This window comes from Delphinapterus leucas, chromosome 1 (genome assembly GCF_059928025.1).
Source record: "Delphinapterus leucas isolate spDelLeu-1000000601 "Yukka" chromosome 1, BTC_Dleu_Yukka2, whole genome shotgun sequence".
Taxonomy (NCBI): Eukaryota; Metazoa; Chordata; class Mammalia; order Artiodactyla; family Monodontidae; genus Delphinapterus; species Delphinapterus leucas.
In genome coordinates this window covers 166151580-166175662 of record NC_143129.1, presented here as the reverse complement: position 1 = coordinate 166175662, position 24083 = coordinate 166151580, and the positions used below count along the sequence as shown (strand labels likewise).

The 24083-nt window shown below is 52.7% G+C and overlaps 2 protein-coding genes and 1 non-coding gene across 26 annotated transcripts in view; all 3 read right to left on the bottom strand.

Moving 5' to 3' along the window:
• The window catches only part of SDC3 (syndecan 3), a 38988-nt gene extending 32972 nt beyond the window's left edge, over positions 1–6016 (bottom strand). The window contains exons 1-2 of the mRNA XM_022575022.2: positions 5982–6016; positions 5084–5369 (exon numbers count right to left, since the gene is read on the bottom strand). Coding sequence (XP_022430730.2) covers positions 5084–5369; positions 5982–6016 — 321 coding nt within the window. The remainder of the gene's footprint in view (positions 1–5083; positions 5370–5981) is intronic.
• An 11057-nt stretch (positions 6017–17073) lies between these two features.
• The window catches only part of PUM1 (pumilio RNA binding family member 1), a 129690-nt gene continuing 122680 nt past the window's right edge, over positions 17074–24083 (bottom strand). For all 24 annotated transcript variants that reach the window (XM_089897344.1, XM_089897349.1, XM_089897355.1 and 21 more), the window contains 2 exons: positions 22046–22238; positions 17074–18936 (listed from right to left, as the gene is read on the bottom strand). In XM_089897344.1, the coding sequence (XP_089753470.1) occupies positions 18805–18936; positions 22046–22238 (325 nt within the window). In that variant the 3' untranslated portion in view covers positions 17074–18804. The remainder of the gene's footprint in view (positions 18937–22045; positions 22239–24083) is intronic.
• Positions 21089–21173, bottom strand: LOC115801847 (small nucleolar RNA SNORD103/SNORD85). The gene has a single exon (XR_004022210.1). It is a non-coding gene; the product is annotated as a small nucleolar RNA SNORD103/SNORD85 (small nucleolar RNA).

Below are 24083 nucleotides of genomic sequence, written 5' to 3'. Positions count from 1 at the left end.
GCTTCCTTCCTTCCTTCCTTCATTCATTCACTCATTCATTCATTCAAACCATTCAATTCTGGGCCAGGCAAAGAGTTGGACTTGGGGGTTCAGCAAAGAACAAGCCTCCCTAAGGCACTCATGGTCTATCAAGAAAGTATTCTGATACTTCTCCTGACTGCTGTGTGACCTCCAAGTCACTCTCCCGCTCTGAGGCTCAGTCACTCAGGCCAGAGAGAACCTTAGGTACAAGGGGGCCAAGACTCAGGGATGGGGTGGTAGGGATGTACATTTGGGCTCCACACAACTTTCTAAGGGTCAGAGGGGATTAAAGGCAGGCCTGGTCGCCTATGCAGAGTGAGCCACACACTGGGGGCATCCAGTGTGTGTACAGGGGGAATGGTGGCTTTTTTGGACCCCTCTCATTCTGAGGTTCTAAACATTTCCCCTGTCCTGTGCCATGATCACATGATCCAGACACAAGCCCCCGCACCCCCCCAATCTTGTTGACTCCCGGCACAGTTTATAAAGCTCTCCCTTGACCCGTCACCCATGACCTTCAGAATAGCTCGTTTACAGATCACAGAGCCTTGTGAGGCAGTGGAGGAGCAAGGGCTCCAGGGCCAGACCCGTCCCCCGCCCCATGCAACATGCCTCCAAGGCTACAGTGAGAATTAAATGAAAAAAGATAGGAGACATGCCCGGCCCAGAGCCTGGCAATGAGCAGGCATTCATGATACAGGTAATGTGGGCATAATTTGCGGGTAAGGAGGGCCCAGAGAGGTAAGTACCTTGCCCAAGATCACACAGCAAGAGAGGGTAAAATTAGGACTGCGGCCCAGTTCTATTAGCCTGCCAGGCCCTGGCTCAATCCAGCTCTGCCACTTGCCAACTGTGTGACGTTGAGCAAATCACTTAACCTCTCTGTGCCTCAGTTTTCTTCATCTGTAAAATGGGAGTTCTAACAATTCCTACCTCCAAAGATTATCATGAGGATTAAATGAGCCAATGCATATAAAGTGCTCAGTGGGCAGGGCTCTCAGTATGCATTAGCTGCTCTTTGTATTATTAAGCCCTCAGAGGTGCGGAAGCTGCCTCCCAAATCATGGCCTCAGCCACTGCCACGCTCACCACCTCCCATCCCCAGCTGTCTCAGTTTGCTCCAGCCTTCAGGAATCCTATTACAGCCCCTTCTAGAACAACCCATCCCTCTCCCCGCAAGCAGCTCTGGGGCATGGTCCCAGCTCCAATGGGAGGGGCAGGAGGGAGGCCTGCAGCAAGACCTGGCTTCTAGGGGAAGCTCTGTCTTGACTCTCTCCTCTCCACGATGCCCCTCCCATCCACCCCACTTCTGCCCCAGCATTTTCCAGATGTCAAGCCCAAAGCTGTCCCTGCCCCAGCGCTGCCCTGGGGCCTCCCAGGACCCCATGCCCCAATCCATGGGGTAGGAGCAGCCATTTGGTTTCAAAAGGCCACACTGCATTTTCTCCAGCAGAGGTCAACCCCACACCAATCCCCAATATGAGGGAATAAGAAACACACTGAATTTGTAGCTGGGGGCACTGTGCTGCTCCCCAGGGAGCAGAAAGCACCAGGTTCCAATTCCAACTCGGACATGAGAATGGTGTGACACCCCCCCCCGACCAATAACACCCCTAATAATAATTGTATACATCAAGTATTTGTCCCCAGTTGACAGGTAAGAAAGCTGAGGGTCAGGGCAGGCTACAGCTTGCTCAGTGTCACATGGCAACCATTTTTATAGCTTAGCTTAAAAACCTCCTCCTCCAGGAAGCCCTCCCTTGCCCTCCGGGCTCCCTCCTGGAAAGGCCCCATCTCCTGAGAGCTCACTGGCAAGCTGTGCTCAGTCTCCCCAAGGAGATTATTTTCTCATCACAACACCCCTGTGAGGCTGGCACTGTTATTGTCCCCATTTTACAATGAGGACGTTGAAACAGAAATCCCTTACCCAAAGTTTCTGTCCCTGGAGCCCCTGCCACCTTGGGTGCTAACAGCAACAGATCCCTATGGTATCCCTGTGTCAGGGCCTGGCCTGGAACAGTCTAGGGGTCCCCAACGTTTAATTTTTAAAGTGAGAACAATCTTGCCCTGGCAACCCAATGTTCACAGTCAACCAGAGGAGCTGGAGGGAAGAGGAGTAGGGAGCTCCTGGATACCTGAAATCGTGGGGGTGGGGAGGGAGCAGGAACTACCAGGCATGGGGCTGGGGATTCAAAAGAATTCCCTGATTGATTTCCCCTTCCCATGGTCCCTCACCCTACCACCCCCCATCCCTACCACATTCCCAAACACAGAATGGCAACCTTGTAAAAGAACAAGTGAACATTTGCTGAGTGTTAACTATGCGCCAGGCACTGTGCTAAGAGCTTTATATGTTAACCCCGCTCATTCTCCTATTCTCCCCATTTTACAGAGGTGGAAATGAAAGCACAGAGAGGTTAAGTAACTTTCTCAAGGTCACACAGCCACAAAACAGTGAACTCCCAACACTGGGAATTCAAACAAGGCTAAGTGACACCTAAATCCCTTTCAGCCCTGAGTATCTAAAGAACACTTTTCAAGCTGAAATTTCCAGGATCCCCACACTCTGGGTCTTTCTGGGTAGTGACTTAAGTACAGCAACTGAAGCGGCCCTGAAGGCAGATGTCTCTCAGAGTCATAACTAGCTGGTATCTCAGGAGAGGACTCCCAGAGCAGATGCCAGGACACACATGCACACACCCCAACTCACCATCTACAGCGCGAATGAGCCCCACTACTCCTCCTGAGGCCATCCTGGAAGCTGCTCCACACACACACACACACACACACACACACACACACACACACACTCCTTTTCAAGCTGGTGGGCACCTAGGTGTCATCCTGCCCTTCCCCTACCCTGAGCCAGCCACTGCCCATCCCAGTGATGTCCTGGGAGGCCCCCGCCACGGAGGCCACTCCTGGAGCCACCCTGGTTGGGGCTCTTCTGGTCTAATCTCAGTCCCTCCTGCTGCAGGCATCACCCTCTTCCTCTGGTGTGCCACCCTGGCCACTGGTCACCACCCATTAACCCTTTGCCTCCCAGGCCAGATGAGGTGATGTCCCTGCTCCGCAGCCGGGCCCCTGGAAAGGTGTTAAGCCTGGAGAGGGATGCCCCCCTACCTCATCCGGAGCCCCACCCCTCCTCTCCTCCAAGTCAAGCCCACCATCTGAGCCTCCAGGCCCAGACCCCGGGGGTGTGATTTATCTGCCACCCAGCACTGGGTCTGAGCCACACCCACTCTACCTCAGCCTCAGATCCAGGGGCACCCTGCCTTATCGGGGCCTTTCACCTCCGTGCGCTCATTTAATTCTTTCCACCACCTCATGGGGCACGGATTACGAGCCTTGTTCTATGGATGAGGAAAAGTTGTTCGGCAAGGGACGTGACTTGCCCAGGGGTCACCCAGCTCAGGATCCTGCTGGGCTGCCATGTCTAAAGCATGCTGTCCGGTGTCCCTTTCATTCATCACACACCAAACATTGACTGAGCTCTTCCTGTGGGTGAGCACACACATCCTCTCATTTAATCTCTCAGGAGGGTGTTATTAGCCCCGTTCCACAGAGGGGGAAATGGAGGCTCAGAGAGGTGAGATAACTTGTCCAAGGTCACACCACGAATCAGGGGAGGGATCAGGATTTGAACCCAAGGCTGTGTGATTTCCACATCTTTGATTTCAAAGATGGTCTTCCAGAAGTGTAGCTGAGAAAGTAACCCAGTTGCTAGGATGGGCTGGGTCCCTGTCCCTCCCAGGGACCTCTTTTCCTCACCCCACCTGGGGAATAACTGGGGATGAGGCACCCAGCCCACCGGGCCCCATACTCAGCCTGGCATTCAACACTCCCCCCCACCCCAGCTCATAGTCCCCAGATGGGAAAGGCTGAGGAGTAGCCTGCCTGTCCAAGATGCAACCTCTGAGCCCCTGCCTGACCTCCTCCCATTTCACAGACTGGCCAACTGAGGCCCAAAGAGACTTGCAGTGGAGGAGTAGGCACCCGGGGGGGGGGGGGTTGCCTGAGAGGCCTGGGTCCCTCTCAGCCTGGGGAACGGGGGACAGGCATAGCTCCTAGAACCAACCAAGGGGATCAGGCCTAGAAACCCCCCAGTTCATGCCCAGGCCAGGCTCCAGACACGTGCCCATAGGGAACTCACTTGGGACCTGGGTCCCTCAAAGGGGAGGAGGTGGCCTTTCCTCCTGCTCCCTCTGATGGAGCTGGGACTGAGCTCAACCCCACGGCTGCTGCGGTCACTCAAAGGAACACCCAGGGGTCACCTCATACATACATACGTACTCACCGCTACCTGCACACTCGGCCCCACTCAGGGGTGCATGCTCCACGCACGGGGTAACCCATGCACCTGCCAACACACGCCTGCACACACACGCACACACACTCCCATGGGTTGGAGCACACACCCACCACAGAGGTCTCCCCCTCAACACACTCACCCCTTGTAGGCACACACAGCATGGCCAACAGTCCCCAGCCCGTCTCCGGCACACACCGTGCACAATGGGTCACCCTGACACGACCACACGCAGGTAGGGCACGATGGCCCCCATCCATGGGGACGGACTGGTCCTCACGCCTCATCCTTCACCCGTGCACACCCCACAGGTCCCAGCACCCTCCACGGAGGTGGACACACACGCGGTCACACTCACCCACCCCCTCAGGTCACCTTCACACAGGTCCCCTTCACCCCTCCCCCTCCCCGGGCCCCCCTGCCCTCCCGCCCGCGACCCTCGGAGGGAGGAACCTAACGCACACCCTCCCCCAGCAGGGGGAGGCGACCCGATTCCCTAAAAGTGGCCGCGGTCCGGGCACACCCACGAAGCAAAGCCACGTCTGCTCAGACCCGAGACACGCCCAGCGCGGCCCCGCGCCCGGACCCCAGCCCGGACCCCAGGCCGCCCACGGGGAAGGGTCCCGCCCCCGGGGAAACGAGCCCCCGGGGAAACGAGCCCCCGGGAGGCGCGGGCGGCCAGGCACTGAACCCCCGCCCCCCCCAGGGCCGGCGCGGCGCGCAAGCCGGGGCGCGGGAGCGGGAAGCACTCACCCCCGCGGCGCGCCCCGCCAGCAGCAGCAGCAGCAGGGGCGGCAGGAGCAGCCCGCGGGCCCCTGGCCCGGCCGCGGCCCCGGCCCCAGCGCCAGCCCCGTGGGCGGCCCCGGCGCGGTGCGGCGGACCGGGCTTCATGGCGGCGGCGGCGGCGGGCGGGCGCCTTTGTTCCCGAGGCGGCGGCGACGGCGGCGCGGCCCGGCGGCTGGCCCGGCGCGCTCTCGGTCGGGGCTCCGGCTCGGCGGCCCGGCTCCGCCCGGCAGCTCCGCGCCCACGGCCGCCGCGCCTGCAGGAAGCGTGCGCCGCCGCCAGGCCGCCCCCAGCGCGGGAGGCGGGGCGGGGAGGGGCGGGGCTGGACGCTGAGCTCCCCCCGCAGCCCGGGCCGCCCGGGTGCCCCCGCACCCCACACGCGCCCGCCCGCCCGCCGCGGGGTGAGGCGGGGGGCGGGGGGGGGGGTACGTGCGACCCGAGACGGGTGGCCGGCCTCGCGGAGGCTTGCTCTGGGGACGGGGCCGTCGCAGGGCTTGGAGGGGAAGGACCCCGCGTGGGGATGCGGGGTACGACCCGGCTTGTCGGAGGGTCTGGGTAGATGGGTCGCATCTGCGTGACCATTAATACCCTCCCCGCTAACGACTCGGTTCACTGGCTCTCCCAGGACCCATCACCCCCGCCCTCAAGCCGGTCCACAGAGGGGGACAGAGGTCATCCGAGTCCACTGGGCTTTGATGTCTCCACGGGTGGGCAACGGGAACTCAGATCAGGCGTGGCCCCCTTTGGGCCCTGTCACTGGGGTGGGCAGACCTGGCCTAGTGCTGCTTCCCCACCAGCTGTGTGACCTCAGGCAGGTGTCCCCAGCTCTCTGAGACTCTTCCTCACTGTAGGATGCAGACCCCCCTACCCCTGCCCCACATTCCTTTTCCCAAAGGTGGTCATTGTGCGTTTCTCTGGTGCCTTTATCCCCACCTGACATACGATGCATTTCACTTACCCAGCTGGGGTCTCCCACCACTAGCACATGAGCCCCAGGAGGGCAACGGTTTGTGTCGTCTTGTTCACTGCTGTGTCCCCAGCACTAGCCCAGGGCCTGGTGCGTAGCAGTGGCTCAATACAAATTTGTTGAATCAATGAATGTGTTTCCCACTCACCTCCCAGTCACCCCCACCCACCTGTTTTGGGAGAAGAAGGGGGTAAATATTTATTTAGCCCTTACCCATGCCAAGTGCTTTACAGGGGTTATCTCATCTCATCCTCTCAGTGACCCCATGAAGTAGGTGCTGTCAATAGTTCCACTTCCTAGTTGGGAAACCGAGGCCCAGAGAGGGGAGGTTATTTGCTAGCACTGGCAGGCGGAAAGTCTTTGCCCTCAGCCCCCATGTCCCCACACCCAGTGCAGGGCCTGCCCTCAGGAGATGGGAAATCATTGAGCTGAAACTGGAACAATTCCCCCAAGGAAAAGGGAACTGAAACCAGGACTCATGGAGCCAGTAGGGGTGAGTGCCGGGTGGGCCGGTGGAACAGACTCGGGCACCAGCCATGATTTGGGGATGTCGGAGGAACCTGGACTGGTCCTTCAGGGGCCTTGAGAGGAGGTCCAGAGGTCAAAGTTCAGCTCATTAGGCAGAGCTGCATTAGGTGTTCCCTGAAAGGGAGTGAGAGCCCCGTCCCTAAAGGGTATGTAAGGCCAGGCCAGCTGCCCTTTGGCAGAGATTTGGAGAGGGAGGGAAACTTTCCAACTCTCTGAGATTCAAAAATTCCTAGGAATTCTGAGGTCCCAGCCTCTGGGAATCCCAGTGCCAAACCTTGAGGAATTCTGACCCTTGGGCACCTTGGGAAGATGGATGGAGAGGGGCTGATGGGACCCAGTAGGTGGGGAGCTGGTTCCAGTTGAGGCAGCACAGCTTGGAGTTGAAGAGTTCTTCTGGCTCTGGGTTGGGCAGATACCTGGGTTCAGATCTCAATTCTGCCAGTTGTGAGCTGGGTGACTCTAGATGAGTGAGTTTACCTCTCTGAGCCTCAGTTTCCCAACTGTAATATGGGAATAGTGACCACATGGGGTTCATTCATTCGTTCATTCATTTATCATCCAAGGGTAAAGTGAGTGCCTGTGTGTGCCACACACAACACTGGCCCAGGGCCAGGTGCCAGGTTGTGAAGATTAAATGAGCTCTTCCTGACTTTGTACTGGGGGTTCGTTCAATAAAGGTGGCTGGGATGATGTTTATAAAGTAAGGGACCAGATGTAGGGACAGTCACCTCCCAGAGGGGCTGCTACAGGCCCAGGGAACAGGCTGTTTCTGAGGAGCCCCCAAAGGGTAGAGTTGGGGCCAGCAGGGTGAGGGTAGGGGGTATGAGACGCCAGTTGTCAGCTCTGTGCAAGGAAGGACTTTGGAACAGTTGGAACTGGCCGCAGATGGCAGTGGCTACTCTGAGAGGTAGTGAGTACTCTGTCTTGGCAGGTATACAAGGCTCCAAAAACTAGCGATCAGGAAGGTCATTAGAACAGTCTCCATGCACAGGATGGGCCGTGAGCATGGCCCACCTTCAGAAGTTCCTGCCAGTTCTAAGACTTCTGGGGACTTTCCTGGTGGCACAGTGGTTAAGAATCTGCCTGCCAATGCAGGGGACACGGGTTTGAGCCCTAGTCCAGGAGGGTCCCATATGCTGCAGAGCAATCAAGCCCGAGCGCCACAATTACTGAGCCTGCACTCTAGAGACCGCGTGCCACAACTGCTGATCCCGCGAGCCACAACTACTGAAGCCCGTGCGCCTAGACACCGTGCTCTACAACAAGAGAAGCCACCGCAATGAGAAGCCCACGCACCGCAACGAAGAGTAGTCCCCGTTCACTGCAACTAGAGAAAGCCCGCGTGCAGCAACGATGACCCGATGCAGCCAAAAATAAATAAATAAAATAAATTTATTTTAAAAAAAAAAGACTTCTGGCAGCAGCAGCCCTCTTCCCTGACGTCCTGAGGAGGGGGAGGGGGAAGATCTTTGGGCTGGGCAGGCCAGGAACGCCATCTGCTGCTCCTCAGAGATACCGGTCACAGCCCGAACTGAGCCAGGCCTGGGCCCCGCCGCTCTCATGCTACTCCTCACCAACCCCACCCCCCACCCCTCCATCCCCCGCAACCCCCGCTCTGTTCTTCTGGGGTTCACAGCTGCACACATTCACCGCATTCCAGCACCCGATGCTCCGTGTAGTTCCCCTCCCCCACGCCTACCTGTGTATTGGAGCCAAGTCCCCGCATCTCAGGGTCTCCCTCACCTGCCCTCCCCATCCACACAGGCACCTGCTGCTGCCCCCCTCCCAGCTCAACTCCCACGGCCCACTTGGCCCCTCGGGAGAGCCTGCCTGACTTCCTTGGGCAGGGCTGGTCCTGCCCTGGCCAGTGTCCATCCTTGCCCTCCCCCCCTTTCAGTCTCTACCGTCTGTCACCACCCCCCACTGAAGTGGGAGCACCTCAGTATCCCCAACAGACAATAATCGCGGAACACAAACAGAGCTGACTATATGCCAGGCGTGGCTTTACAAAGTGCACACTGCCAGTATCCCCACTTTAGATGATGAGTCGAGACACAGAGAAGTTAGGAGATGTGTCCAAGGTCACACAGCTGGCGAGTGAAGCTAAGCTCTTGACCCAGGGTCTTAATGGCCACACTGTAATGCCAGGGGCAGAGGTCTGTTGGGGAGTATTTGATGACTGAGTGAAAGAGTCAGTGAGGGGATTCACACTGCCACATGGACACAACCAATTGGTGGGCGCACTCAGATGAGCCTGGAAACCAGATAACCCCCCACAGGCATGCCTGACAGCCAGGCCTCACCACCCTTCCCAATGAGTCCTTTCTCTGCCCTTGGCCAGGACTCCTGGCTCCAACAAGGCAGCAAAAGGGAAGTGGAGGCCTCAGCCGGCATCTCTGAGCTCCAGGCCCGAGCTGCCTTATTTGGAGTTGCATTTCTGGGCCTGGCACACAGTAGGTGTTCAGTAGTGGTTGCCTGACGCCACCTGCCCCCGGAGGTTTGGCTAAACAGACTGGCTCTTTGGAACTCACACTGCCATGTAATAATGAGAGCCAGGACCTCCTGAGGGCTTGCTCTTCGCCAGGCACTGTTCAGGGCACCTGCCAGGAGCGCTGTCCCTCACTCCTCCCCACAGCCGTGTGATCTGTGTACAACAAACACACTTGCCTCCCAGCTTTGTAGCCGAGAGGAGCCCTTCCAGCGGAGCCAGGCACACAGGGAGCACGATGCATGCGTTCGCTCCTTACTGGTTCCCCATTTTACAGTTGGGGAAACTGGGGCCCTGAGGGGCTGGGTGACTGGCCCCGGGTTACACAGCCAGGAAGTGAGAGTGCTGACAGACCACTGCTGTGCCCTCCCCTGTGGCCACAGGGGACTTTGCGATCCTAACTGACCCTCCAGCTCAAGGCAATCACAAGCCTGGGAAAACCAGTCTTTGCCTCTCCTGGGCTGCCCCTACCTCCCCCCTGCCCCCTCTGCACCCTCCTTCTCCTATCGTAACTTCCAGCCTTGCCCAGGACTCAAGATGGAGGCCAGAACCCGGGTTTGCTTCTGAGAAAAGCCTGAATGAAATCAGTCCTGACGTTATTGACCCCGAAATCAGGAACCAAAGCAGGATTCTGGCAAGAAGGCTCTGATCTAGGGCCCACAGAGGGCACTTGGGGAGACTCTGGCTGTCTGTCTGCTGCCCCAGCAAGTATCACGGGATAAGCTGAGCGGCTGCAGAGGGAGTCCACAGGGCCCGGGCAAGAGTGGGAAGGCTTGGCCTCCATCTGTGGGGGGGCCCCCTACCTGCCAAGGAACCTGCCTGTGTGAGGGTCTCAAAGGGCCATGCCTCGAGCCTTTCCTGAGCACCCTCACCCCGTGTTCTGGGCAAGTCCCTTCAAGATGAAGGGTGGGTGATGCCCCCCTGGCACACAGCTGCCAGGCATGGGGCCAGGATTTGAACCCAGGCCTCTGCTAGGTCTGTGAGCTGGGGGTTTGCAAACTAAGGACCCAAAGTGTTCCCGGGAGGCCCCTTGAGGCAGGTGTGGGGATGGGGGAGGAAGTCTGATTTTGTTTGAGATGAGTGCGCCGGGGGCCACACAGCAGGGCTGGCCACGCAGGAGGGGCAGGTGGATGCAGAAACCCTGTCTCCAGGTCAGCCTGGCCCAGGTGCCAGGCCAGCCAGGGCAGGGTGGTAGCGGCACGTGGAGGAGGAATTGCCGAAACAGCAACTGTTCCAAGAGAGAGGTGGGCTCTGCCCTCAGGCTGGGCAGGGATGAAAACAGGTGTAGGTCCGACTCTGTGGGGCCTGAAGCTTATACAATTTGAGGGGGTCACGAATACAAAATTAGGAACAAGGCTTTGGAAGGGGGTTGTGCCAGTGAGGGGCCCTGAAGCTTAAGCTTCATTAATTTTACATTAATTGTGAACAGAAGCCCACGGCCCCGCCAGATGCCATCCACAGTCTAGCAGAGCCAGCAGGGAGACTGGGCAGGGAGGGGTTAACCTCACTCTGAGGTTTTGGGTGTCGTGGAGGGAATATAGGAAGGCTTCATGGTGGTGGTGACGCCTCCACTGAGCCACGGCGGGCCAGCCTTGGAGAGTGGGTGCTCTGAAGTGGTCACACTGAGGCTGCACCCACCCGGGAGGGAGGAGAGCTTCTGAAGTCTTGAGCTCGAGCTGGAGGCTTCGGAGGTCCTGTGTGTGGATGAGGCTGAGAAGATTCTGCAGGTTTGCTCACTGTAACCTAGAATGACAGTATGTAGGGCCTTGAGCTGCTCTCCTCACTCCACCCCTTCATCTGCCCATCTCACAGGTAAGAAAACTGAGGCCTGAAAAGTAGAAGTGACTGACCCCAGGTCACGCAGTCAGTCTGTGGCAGAACCTAGGCTGCTTTGCTACCTGTCCTGGGGTTTGCTCTACCCACCCCCTTCTCCTTGACTGATTGCCCTGTTGTTTGCAAAGACTCTTGAGGTAGGACCCATCCCACAACCAAGACCTCATTCAAATCCAAGACCCTGACTCCTTGTGGCCCCCTTTAGCCAGTGTAAGGTCACAGGGCTCAGAAGTGACTGTCGGGTTGGAGAAGGGGGGGAGAGCCCAGGCCCAGGAGCTGTGTTCACACACCTGCCCTCTTCCCTTGGATGGGGGAGAGGAAGGAGAGAGGGGAAGGGTCAGCAAAGATGCTGAGGAAGAGGAGACAGCAAGAGGTGATGAGGGCACTGCCATTCCAGAAGCCATTTCACTCACACACCCCCGTTCCTGGGAATAAATTGCACATTTGAAGTCATTTCCCTGGAAGAAAAAAAAAGCCTCTCTAAAAATATATTTTCTTTCTCACCTCATCCTGGGGCTAGAGCAGCCCAGCTGGGTGACAACCAAAAAAGCCAGTGGAGGAGAGTGACCTGGAATTGGGGAAGGTGGGGCGAGGGGAGAGTGAGAAGGATTTGGGGGTGGGGAGACCCTCCTGCCCCAACACCATGGAATCTGAGTGAGTACGACTGTCACCGAGATATTTCATGTGTCTTGTGGGGCTTTTATCTTTGAGACTCGCAGAGGCTAGCAAAGCTCACCCTCATGTTCCTGAGCCCCTGCTGTGGGCCAGTCACAGATCCAGGTGCTAAGGGAGTTGCCATCCCAGGGCAGGGGGTGGGCAAGGAGCAAGGACAGTTGGCCCTCCGCATCCTCGGGTTCTACATCCATGGATTCAACCAACCTTGGATGGAAAATACTTGGAAAAAAACTCCAAAAAGTTCCAGAAAGCAAAACATGAATTTGCCACACGCCAGCAACTATTTACATGGTGTTTACATCGTGTTAGGTATTGTAAGGAATTTAGAGATGATTTAAAGTATACGGGAGGATGCGTGTAGGTTATATGCAGATGTTATGTCATTTTATACGAGGGACTTGAGCATCGGTGGATTTTGGTATCCACAGGGGTCCTGGAACCCATCTCCCATGGATACTGAGGGGGCGACTGTAACTGCATTCACGTGGCACAAACAGGTCCCTGCTTCGTCCCTCACCCTCTGTGTGGCCCTGAGCAGGTCACTCCCCTTGCTCTGGGCCTCAGTCTTCTCATCTGCAAATGGATCAGATCTGGGGACACCAAACTTAATTCCCAGCTTCCTGCAAGGGGCCCTGGGAAGGGGCATGGCAGAGGGCAAGAGTGGGGGGACTCTGGCCCCTGGGCTCTGAGGAGAGGCCTGGGGGATTCTGGGGTCAAATTCTGGCTCTGCCACTTCCTGGCCAGTGACCTGGGGCCACTTTTCTTCCCATAGAGGTTAAAGCAACTGCTCCCCTCTCCCAGAGTTTGAGGCAGGTGAACGACGTAACACAGGGCAGCACCCAGCTCAGGGCAAGACCCATAGTCACAACTCAATTATCCACTATTTTTCAGTCATTCTCAGCTCGGTCCACTCCTGGCCTAAGGAGTATGGGCCGGGGAACTCTCCACTGGGTCTGAGAGACAGAGGCTGAGGCAGCTCTGGCACAGGACAGCTGTGGCTTCCTGGGAGTCCCTGGTGCAGCCCCACCCAAAGACATGTCTCTACCCTGGGCTCTGAGGAGCACCAGGAAGTTTCCCGGAATCCTGGTGAGGGGCAGCTGGTGGGGGTGGGGTAGCCAGGGGCAGAAACAGGCTCTCCAAGGCCAGGACAGAGCAGGGCAGCATGTGCCTCACTGGAGAAATGAGAAATGAGCCTTCCTGGGCTACACCAGTTCTTGTGCTGTGTATTAGTTATCTATTGCTGTGTAACAAATGACCCCCCAACCCAGCAGCTTAAAACAGCAATAAACATTGACTATCTCACCCGGTTTCTGTGGGTCAGGAGTTCAGGGGCAGCTGAGAGGGGTGGTTCTGGTTTGGGGTCTCTTATGAGCCTGCAGTCAGGATGTCAGCCAGGCTTACAGTCATCGAAGGCCTGAAGGGGGCTCCAGGCTCTGCTTGCAAGATGGCAAGTGTGACTGGTGAGTTAATCCCAGTCAACAGCAGGGGCCCTCAAGTCCTCATCACGGGCCTTGCCACAGAGTGTCCTACAAAGTGTCCCAGAGGAGCAAGCTGGAGCTACAGTGTCCTGTGTGGCCCAGCCTCAGAAGTCATACCCCACCCTTTTCATAATGTCTTGTTGCTTCCAGGCAGCCCTATTCCATGCAGAATACACAAGGGTAAGAACATCAGGAAGCCGGGCCACCTGGGAGGCTGTCTCCACATGAGGTAATAATTCAGTGCAATGACTTTCATGCTTAAAATTGTCCGAGTTTGGAGGATAAATAAATAGTCACCCTTAGTGAAAATTCCAAGGGCCCCAAACATAGCAGGGAAAAATTGGAGGCAATAATAATCATAATAGTAACAGCTTTTATGCATGACTTGCTATGTGCCCTGCTCTGTGCCAAATGCTTCCAGTGTGCCCTATGAAGTAGGACTATTATTATCCCACAATAAGAGGTTAAATGACTCACAAAGGTCACAGAGGGCTGGTAAAGCTGGGATTTGAAGCTAGGCAGCTCTGGGTCATGAAAAGACTTGGACATTTTCATTGTTTGAAAGCTTGACGCATAAGCCAGAGATGTAGCCCCCAAAGAGACACGAGGGCCTCGGATCACGTTAACAGAGGCATGGGGCCACCCTCCTCAGCCCCAACAATCTGACCTCATACCATCCCTGTGAGGGTGGCAGGGCTGGGCTACCATGCCAGGTGACAGTTGGGGAAACTGATTTGCCGGGGGTTACACAGTGAGGCAAAGGCAAAGCTAGGGTCTGTGAGCCAGATCCGTGACCATACCCCGCCATCCCAAGCCAGAGGGAGGGAAGGAAGTGGGGAAGCTTAGTCTTAGAGCAGATGCCAGACCTGAGGTCTCTGGATGAGATGGGATCTTCACTCCGGAGCCCCTCAAGCCAGGGGAAAAACATCCCAAGCCCTGACCTTGGAGCCTTGAGCCCTTACGCCTCTATAATGCTTTCCTTAGGCAGCAGCACCCTCGTGTGGCTACAGCTGGCAACTACATGAAGTCACAGTTCTCCTCCCCACAAAATGCCTATCTATCCAGTGCATCACACTTCTCCGGAAACCCAACTAGAGAGAGGAGACCAGCTATCTCTGGAGCTGATGGAAGGTGGCAAGAGCAAGACGGCATGGATAGAGCACTGAACTTGGAGTCAGGAAACTTCAGATAAAATCCTTACTTGGTTATTAACTCATTGTGTGTCTTGGGTCCCAAACACCTCATCTGAATAATGGGCTGATAACATCTACCTTACCTTACTCCCTAAGGCTTTCAAGAGGATCAAAGTCATCACAAATATGAATGTGCTCTGTAAACTGTAAAGTCCAGTGACTACGCAAAGGATTATTATACAGAGTTTGAGGAATCCATGTTGGAGGGTCTCTGGAAGAGATCTAGAATGCGGGTATCTACGCGGCGGCAGCCCAGGACCTCACATCCTTGGGCAGACTCGTTAGCAGTTGGTAAAATGAGGAGGTTCAGCCTGCTCCCTGAAACCCAATCCCACAGAGGGAGGGGTCCACCCCAGCCCCAATCCCTCCCATGAGGCACCAAGGGAAAAAGCCTCAGGCCGAGCATTGGCCTGACCCAAAGACTTGCATCAGAACCCAGAACCCTTCTCCGTATCTACACGATCAGGACCACCACACTTCCTGCAGGACTGTTGTGAGGAATTAGAGAACGTGTAAAAACCATCTCTTGGGTGCCTGGCACAGAGATGGTTCGTGACAAACGACTTTACGTAAACTTCTGTACATAATGGACAAGCATTGTTTTGTTCCCCAAAACCTGTGCACAGCCATTGGATGATTTTTTTTTTTTTTTTTGCAGTACGAGGGCCTCTCACTGTTGTGGCCTCTCCCGTTGCGGAGCACAGGCTCCGGACGCGCAGGCTCAGCAGCCACGGCTCACGGGCCCAGCCGCTCCGCGGCATGTGGGATCTTCCCGGACCGGGACACGAACCCGCGTCCCCTGCATCGGCAGGCGGACTCTCAACCACTGCGCCACCAGGGGAGCCCTGAATGAGTGATTTTAAAGGTAAAAAAACAATAAATACCATTCATTTATTATGCCAATGTGCCAGGCATTCTGCTAAGCCTTGTTATTTCATCCTCACAACCAACCTTGGACATAAAGTACTATTTTTCCCACATTTCACAGAGAAGAAAACTGGGCCTCAGAGAGATGACCCAGGTAATAAAAGGCAATTGGGATTAAACCCTGTATTTGTCTGACTGCAAAGCCTCCCCAGGCCTCAAAGACACAGGATGGAAGGCGCAGGAGGTATCACATATCTAAACTAGCACCTTGCTTTGTTACCACTAAAAACACAAAACATTACACTAAATGCTAAAGGGAGAGAAAAAACACCCAAATTACAAAGTCCAAGTATAAATAGTCCAAGTGGAAAAGAAGCAAACCTGAACGAGCGCCTCACACAAGTGCCAGGCACTTGACACGTTTATTAACAATTCCATCTTACTTCAGCTCCGTGAGGTATTACTCCAATATTATGGAAGAGGAAACTGAGGCTCAGACAGGCAAAATTACCATCTCAAGGACACAAAGACAGTAGGCCCATGGAAGGGAAAGAAATCCAAGCCTCCTGCTTTGCCTAATTTGTACATGGCCTCTACAAGGGTCCAGTAAAACCATAACCAGCTAATGGCTATAACTTTTCATGACGTGATGTGAGAACCACTTCACATACACGATATTGCCTTCCATCAATTTCCAGCAAGGGATTCGGTTAAACATTGGGTGAAGTAACACCAGCCCACACAATGAGTAGTGGGAGCCGTATGTGAACCCTGGTCTGATTCCAGAGCCACCTCCATCCAGCATGCTGTCTCTGGCAGGCCCACCAGCTACGGCCTGGGAAGAAGGTTGGGGAATGACCCGATCACAGTCACTAAGGCAAAATCAGGTCCTGGACTTGAAACCTCCATTAGCTCAGCTACCTTTCTGTCCCTTTCTTCCCGGGACCCACGGGGCCTGCTAGTGACCGTCCCTCACCCTTGGGAGGGGACCATGCAAAAGTCCCTTCTGCAAGCTCCACTTTCAGCACCAACATTGGTCTAAGTTTCAGTGGTGCCTTTTTGCCAAAGCTGCTTCTGAAGCAAAGGTGGTAAAGAAGGGAAGGTGGGCATCTTAAGGCACAGGTGACAGGTACCCAGTGAGCTAGAGCCTCCTGAACTCAAAGCTGGAAGAGGTCCCTTGTGTGAGGCTAAGATGAGCAACCTAGGATAATGGGCCAGCCTGGGCCGGCCCTGGTGTGTGGGCCCGGAAGGGCAGGGTGTGGAGAGAAGCAGCCCAGACAGAGGAGAGGAAAGGGGACCTCAGGGCAGGGAGGCCTCGACAGATGCCTTACCTACTGCCCTGCCTCAGAAAATTAGGAGCCAACACTTGGCCAGGAGACATTTGTAATCTGTTGAATTCTAATCTAGACCCTGGGCCCACAAATGGTGCAGAGGCCAGAGGGAGTGAATGAAGAGCACCGCAGAGAACCAGGCAGATCGTGGGGCTCAAGCTTTTTGAGAATGCGCCCCATGATGTGTGTACAGACTCTGGGCCCAGGAAGGCGAATATTCTGATTTTTCAATAGCAGTTGGACATCCTGATTAATGTGGTTATGTCTTTGATTTTTTTTTTTTTTTGCGGTACGCGGGCCTCTCACTGCCGTGGCCTCTCCCATTGCAGAGCACAGGCTCCAGACGCGCAGGCCCAGCGGCCATGGCGCGCAGGCCCAGCCGCTCCACGGCATGTGGGATCCTCCCGGACCAGGGCACGAACCCATGTCCCCTGCATCGGCAGGCGGACCCTCAACCACTGCGCCACCAGGGAAGCCCTATGTCTTTGATTTTGAAACAAAACACAAAACAAAACAAGCAGAAACAAAAAGGGACAAACAAGGAAAGGGCTGTCTGTCCTGGGGCACTATATTGGAAAAAAATAATAATAAAGCACAAACTCAGATTCCAAAGTTCTGTATTTTTCAAAATAAAGATCACACATTGTTTAGAGACAATCTACACAAGAGTTACAAAAAATAGTTGCCCAGGCATAAGCATACACAGGTTTGTTAATTATACACATATGGTTACAAGTGTGCTTGCAAAAAAGTTCATTGGAAATATACACAAGGCTCTGGAAATGTACACCGTGTAGTGTTACAATTCTATATTCAAACAAGGAAAATTGACAGTATGTTACATTCACTTACAAGTAGACAAAATGCAAAATACAGTTCATCTTCTGTACAAAAAGGAAGGGCAATTCACACTTTACAAGGTGAGAGGGGCTCTGATTGTAAGGAAAGTTAGGGCGGGGCTGAACTTTGCACGTCCTTTTGACTGTCACAAAATAAGCAAAACATTACTTTTTTAGGATTAAAAAAAACCCAAAACCACTAGTATGAACTGAATCATCTTGAATAACATTTAGAAAGGATCTTGCTACTATCTGACTAGGTGACAAATAAAACCAAGCTATTTTTTTCTTTTTAAAAGTTAACTAGGCTGTATAAAGAACATTTATTCCTTCAAAAGAAAAAAAAATTTACTTCTGGTTGAAATTACAATTTACAATATACAACACTATATGCTACGACCATAAAAGGTGTGAATATACACTGAATGCACAGGGCTGGCTAATTTTCTTTTCTTACCAAAAAACGTGTTTATGTTGATTCAAACTTCTCCACATTTACATTACAGGTATACAAATGTACAATTGTACAATCAAAAGTATGTTCGACTACTAGGGTACATTATAGATACAGATTAGACATCAAAACAAGAAAATACTACAAATTTGTATATATGCAAAGTCTACACCAAGTATACACTATATATTTATAGAAGCAAGACCAAAAGCAGAGTTGGATTTTTTTTTTCTCATGCTAAGTAATCAGATTTTGCCTTTCAATGTTAACAGAAAAAAATCCAGTAGGCAGTAAACAAGTATACCCGCCTGGCCTTGAAAGACATTCTGGGTGCTCACATCTCCTCCTCACAGAACAGACTACACTGTTTTCTTCAGCATAGCAGTCTCCAAAAAAGGCAATTTTTAGAAGTTTCATAAACTTAATGTCATAAACTGAAGCTTTAGCAACTCTGAAAATGATTTTCATTTTATATATATATATTTATATATATATATATTTTTTATAAACATTGTTAAATGCCAGTTTGGGGTCATTTAACTAAAATTCAAACTTCTCAGGTTTTTTTGTTTGTTTTTCTTTTTTACTAAAATGAGGAGTTGGGGAAGAGCTATTTGCAAAAGTTGCCAGCGAGGCAAATGAGTTAAAAACCTTTTTTTTTTTTTTTTTAAACTTTTTTGTTAAACCAACCACCCTGAAAGTTTCCACATGTGGAATATAGATACAACGTTGAACAAAATATGTGGCCTCCCATGTACATTGGTTACCTATGTACAAGTATCCTATACACCAGTAAAACAACAGGGCAATTAGTCAATTAAAAAAAATAATTAGTACATGTTATGCATAATAAAATTAAACAAATTTACAAAGGCTTTTCCACTTGTGGATTTGATTCCTTTTTTGGGAGGAGAGGGTAATCCTGGAGCAACCATTTACCCATTTCAGATTCTACACTAGAATATTTCTGGTTGCTGGTTGGATTCACCAGTGGGCCAGTGAGGTCAGTGGGAACAAGGGGACGGGGGAGACACTGCCTCAGATAATACCATTAGGGGGGCCACAGATGGGCCCTAAGTCAACGCCATTCTTCATGTAGTATTTCTCCAGCTTGGCCAGAATGTGCTTGCCGTAAGTGTACTTGCGAAGAGTCGCGATGTGAGGCCGGATCTGGGGAGAAAGCAGAGTCCGTGTCACTCTGGCCTGAGGCAGGTTCAGGCGGGCTCCTGGGTAACCTGCTCCCAGGCACCACAGGGCGCCTGCCAGCACGCACGCCTCACAAGCAACACCTTTCACTGGCTCAACCCGAGCCCCTGAATTCTCAGGCTGCACTGACCGAACAGATGAGGGGAGCAGCTCCTAGCCTAAGTGCTGAGGCAGGACCTGAGAGCTCTGGAGGTCAGACGGCCACAGACCACTTCCGGAACAGTGTGTGGAGAAAGCGCATCCCAAGACTGACAATCACACTGTCCACCACCGCCTGCACTGCATCGCCCTCAAGGAGGCTTTTGGCCCCTCTGGTCCCTCACAAGGCACCTCAGCTCTCCTGAGCAGCGGGGATTTCTTTCTGGGCACCATGAATCCTGTGCTCTCCAGTCCATAGAGAATCACAAAAAGCTACTAATGATGACGATAAAAATGACTAATATAAGCCAAGCACAGTTCATTTTGAAGCTTCCTAAGAGAGGTGTGATTATCCCCATTTCACTGACAAAAAAATGGAGGCACAGTGGGTAAGTCACTCATCTAAAGTCAAATGGCTAATAAGGGACAGCAGAGGTATGGGAACCCCACTGTCTAGCTACACCAGAAATTTTTTTTTCCTCCAGAAATTATTCTTCTCCCCACTGTCTCTCATGGCTCTACTCCAGTCTCACCCTTCACCCTCTCCAAGCACGCTCAGATCAGCCCTACGAGCATCTCTTCTGTTCTCTGGGCAGACCCACGTCCGCAAGTCCTGTGCATCCCAGACAACTCGGGAGGCACTTCCTCTCTGGAACCCCCTTTCCTCTTCTGTGAGTTCATGGAGCCTTCTACACACCTCAGCTACAGCACGTAGCACACTGTGTTCACAATCATTTGCATAACCACCAACCGTCCACACAGACGGTGAAGACCCACAACATTAACCTGCTTCCCCATCGCAGCTCGCGCTTATACTCAAAACACAGGACAGTGTACCAGGGAAGATGGATGCTCTCAAGCCTGAGCGCTCTAGGCAGACTATTTTGTCTATTTCGTTGTGCCCTCAAAGCAAAGAAGGATCAAGTGGCGCTAGAAACCATTTCTGCACCCCACACAGGACACAGACCTGTATCAGCTATTATATTCTCACCTAGGAGCCTGTCTGGGAAACTATTCAGAACTTGGCTCAAATTCTGAGCTGTGTGACCCAGACCATTTGCCTAACCTTCCTAAACGCATCTATAGAAAGGATGCCACACTTTCATTTGGTTTGCAGTCTGGACTCTATACACAACTGATGTTTTGGTCACTAGAACTGGAGGCTCCAAACCCCCCTTGCTTTTGGTAGCTCTTCTTTTAGAAACTAAGTGAAATTCAATTCATTCACCTGTCTCTCCCCAGGAATGGCTCACTGGTAAGACCACTTAACCTTTACACCTGTCCTCTTCCAGTCAAAAAACTAACAACCCATGTGCGTGTACGACATTGCTGAACTCCATTTTTCACTTGATTTAAAGGAAATGCTGAACGATTCTAACAGTCCCCCGTCCAAGTCCTCACCGCCTCATCTCCCGCTGCCTCCCCTCCTCCAAGTTACTCATCAGCCAGGACCATTATCTGAAACGTAAATGTGATTCTGGCACCACAGCCCTGTCCCACTGGACTTGCTGTACTTCTTCAAATACACTGTCTTGTCTCCTGCTTCCAAACCTTCAAGCTCTAGGTTCCCTCTGCCTGGAAAAGGTTCAGGGCTTTATTCCAATGTCACTCTCTTGGGGAGCCTTCTCTGCACCCCACAATAGAAGAGGCACCCTCCATATTCTCCCACAGCTCTCCCCAGCATCAGTGTAACCATCTATGACACTGCTGTGTCTACCAACACAGTGCCCTGATAAAGGAGCGCTTGCTGTAGAGCATGTGTGCTTGTTAACTATTTGTTGAATGAATGAATGAATGAATGAACTCCCAACCTGCCGTGTGTCTCCAACATTCCCTCTGCCTTCACCAGCGTCCTGACATGCCCATCTGAGTCTCACGGCTTAAGGACTTTGGACTCCCCAGCCTTCAATTGCCATTGCTGACACCAGCGCAGCGTTCTGTTGTGTTTTGTTTTGAACTGGAAGTGGTGGGTGCCTCGTCTGGCTCAGAACTTGAGTCCATAACAAAGATTCTCATTACTGAACTTTGTTCTCAGAGAGGGCAAGTGGCTCATCATTGCCAGACCACGGCCATCCCCTCCATCGAGAAGGGCTGAGTGAGTTCAGAGCCCAAAGGCTGAGGGTTCAGATCAGCAGCACCTGAAGGCTCACGGCACTGCCTAGCGCAGACACAGCACGGCACGCCTGCCTGTGGGCTGGTCAGGCTTCCCGGGCCCCGTGGTCTGTGTGGGGCCCGTTGGACCTGCTCCATGACTGCTCTGAGGCCATCGGCCTCTTCACGTGCTTTCTGTGCCAGCTCCCACTCACAGCACCCAAACAGTTCAGATTTCTGTCCCTTTTTTCCTAACTCCTCTGCAGCCCAGACTTCTCCTCCTGCAAAGCCTCCCCTGAAAGCCTCGGGCACGTGCTCTCACGTCTCACCGCTGCTTCCCGCCACCCTTCTCCACGCGTGCTCCGTGGGTAGGGCTCAGTCTCGGCCATCTCTGTGCTGATGTCTGGCACACAGTGGGCACCAGGTGAACGCGCCAGGCCAGGCGCTGCCCTGGGCAGGCGCTCATTCAGTAAATAGTGGTGGAATGAATGATGAAAGGGAAGAGGGAGGAAAGGAAATAAGGCAAGCAGGTTGATTTGCTGAACTGAGAAGCTGGTCTCCTAGGAGCCAAGGGGTAGAAACATGGGCTTAAGATCGGGGAGGGGACTCCCTCACAAAGACCGAGTTTAACACTCACACCAGTGAGTTACTGATAGAGGGCCGGCAAACACAGGGATAATGGCCATTCCAGATAAAAGGAAAAAGAAGCATAGCATGAGACACAATCCAGTGACAAACTCTGCAAAAAGAAGCAAGATGCCCACCCTCCTTTACATTTCAGAAATGAGAAGAACCAAGGGCCCTGCACTTTCTCTCTGGTTGAGATCTGCACAAACTGGCCTACCTTATGCATGACGATCTTCCTCTGGGCTGGCTCTGCCACATCAATCATCTTCTGGACCACATAGTTGGCGTACTGGTCCTTCATCATGGTGTATAAGGCACTGTGGGGACCATCGTTCATGGTGCACACCTCGTCGATGAGCACAGCGCGCTCCGTACGGGAGGCATGAGTGACACACTTCTCCACAACATTGCTGTAATGAGATAAATCCAGGGACAACTCTTAGAGGGACCCTGTTAGGCTGTGCTTGTCTGGCCTCTGCCCTGACCTCAGGATCAGCAGCAAAAGAGCTCTTAATATTTTTGGCAGATTAATTCCTCTTCTGTTTGGCTCTATGAGACTCTACCTTTGCCATCTGTGACTTCCAATGTGAACCATGGCCGAGACCAGGTCTTGGAGGATACCAGAACCCAACCCTCTAACAGGTGAGGGTAACAAGCCCAGGTAAGTGAAGGTTCACAAGACTCGTTAACAGCTGAATTGGTTAATGAGCACAATTTCAACAGGTATCAGAATCTATCAATCCTTTGCTCACCTCTGTGAGCTTAATGAGGCCAGGAACAAGTCTCACTTAATCTAGATCTCTAGTGCCAAGCACAGAGCCTGGCACTACAGACTTGGTCTACAGACTTATTGGGTGAAGGAAGATACAAGTAGGAACCACAGCGCTCATTCAACTACTTCACGCTGCCTCTGAAGAACAAGAAGAAGCCCCAGGAATGTCTGCATTTCTAAACACTTCACAGATGTATCATCTTGGGAAAGGAAAAAAAGAAGTGTGGTTACATTAAATCAGAGTTCTTCTACAATCCAGAGGGGCTGCAGGAGCTGATGAAATTACACCCGGCCATGCTCAAGGGCACTCACCATCCAGGAGTGACTGACTACTCGTGAATGTTTGGTTTTGCTAAGTCAGCACTACTCTGCACCTGTGGCTCTGTGGGTATGACGAAGTTGTGTGATGTCAAAGAACAAGAACAATACTTATTCTTTGTATTTGTATTACTGGAGCCAATACTTCGCAGAGAGAGCATTTGGTAGGTGGGCCTCGCAAAGAGTTCATGACTGGGGGAAGAGCTGCTCTGGATCACAGGACACTCAGGTAGAAAAGGAACTTTCAAACCTAGCTAATGCAGAAAGCTCTTTTCTGACAATCCTGAAAGATGGCCATTTAGCCTCTGCTTAGGAATTTCCAGTGATTTGGAAGTGATTCTAGGGCATCCTACCATATGAGTGAACGGCTTTGTTAAACATTCTTTACATACTGAAATAAAATATGCTTCCCTGAAATTTCACCCATTTGTCTTAATTTTGCCTTCAAGGGCTGAAAAAAGGATGTGTATACCCACTCCAGAAGCACCAAAAAAGCAGAGATAGTGTCTTACTCCTTCTTTCAAAGGCCAGCCCCCTCAATAACTGAACAGTCATCACAAATAACCATCACCAGAACAAGTCCCTATTCCAGAGGTTTTTAAACCATAAGAAGGTGTTGCTTCCATGGAGCTCTGACAGGACCCCCTCCATGTTACCTGGTTTAGCGTACTGAGTATTTATTATTCACATGCTTTTATTTAGAAAACAAAATTCTCAAGCTAAATGTCCAAGAACTACCATCCTACCAGATATTTTTTCGATCTTCCTTCTTAAGATACACAGAGTAAATCAACTGATAATCAATCAGGTTTAATTAAGACAACAGCCTCTCCCTTCTGATACAGGAGCAATATGGGAAAACTTTTACCCCCACCTTCCTTCCACAGTACTATGCAATTCTAGCACAAGCTGAAAGTGTGGCATGTGGAAGTGAATCTCCTAATAGCCACCGCCTTCTCCCTTAGCAGAAAAGGGAGTTAAGACATTACTGAGCTGGTTCAGTAGCACAAAGCCAGTCACGATCTCCAAATGTTCAGGCAAGGAACTCATCACTTTTTAGAACTGCCTGGCTGGGTTGTACCTTCATCCACCCGAGGACTGCTTCCCCTACAAAGTGGTCAGGATTAGAATAGGATTTTCTACTAAACTAGGTTGCAGACAGGAC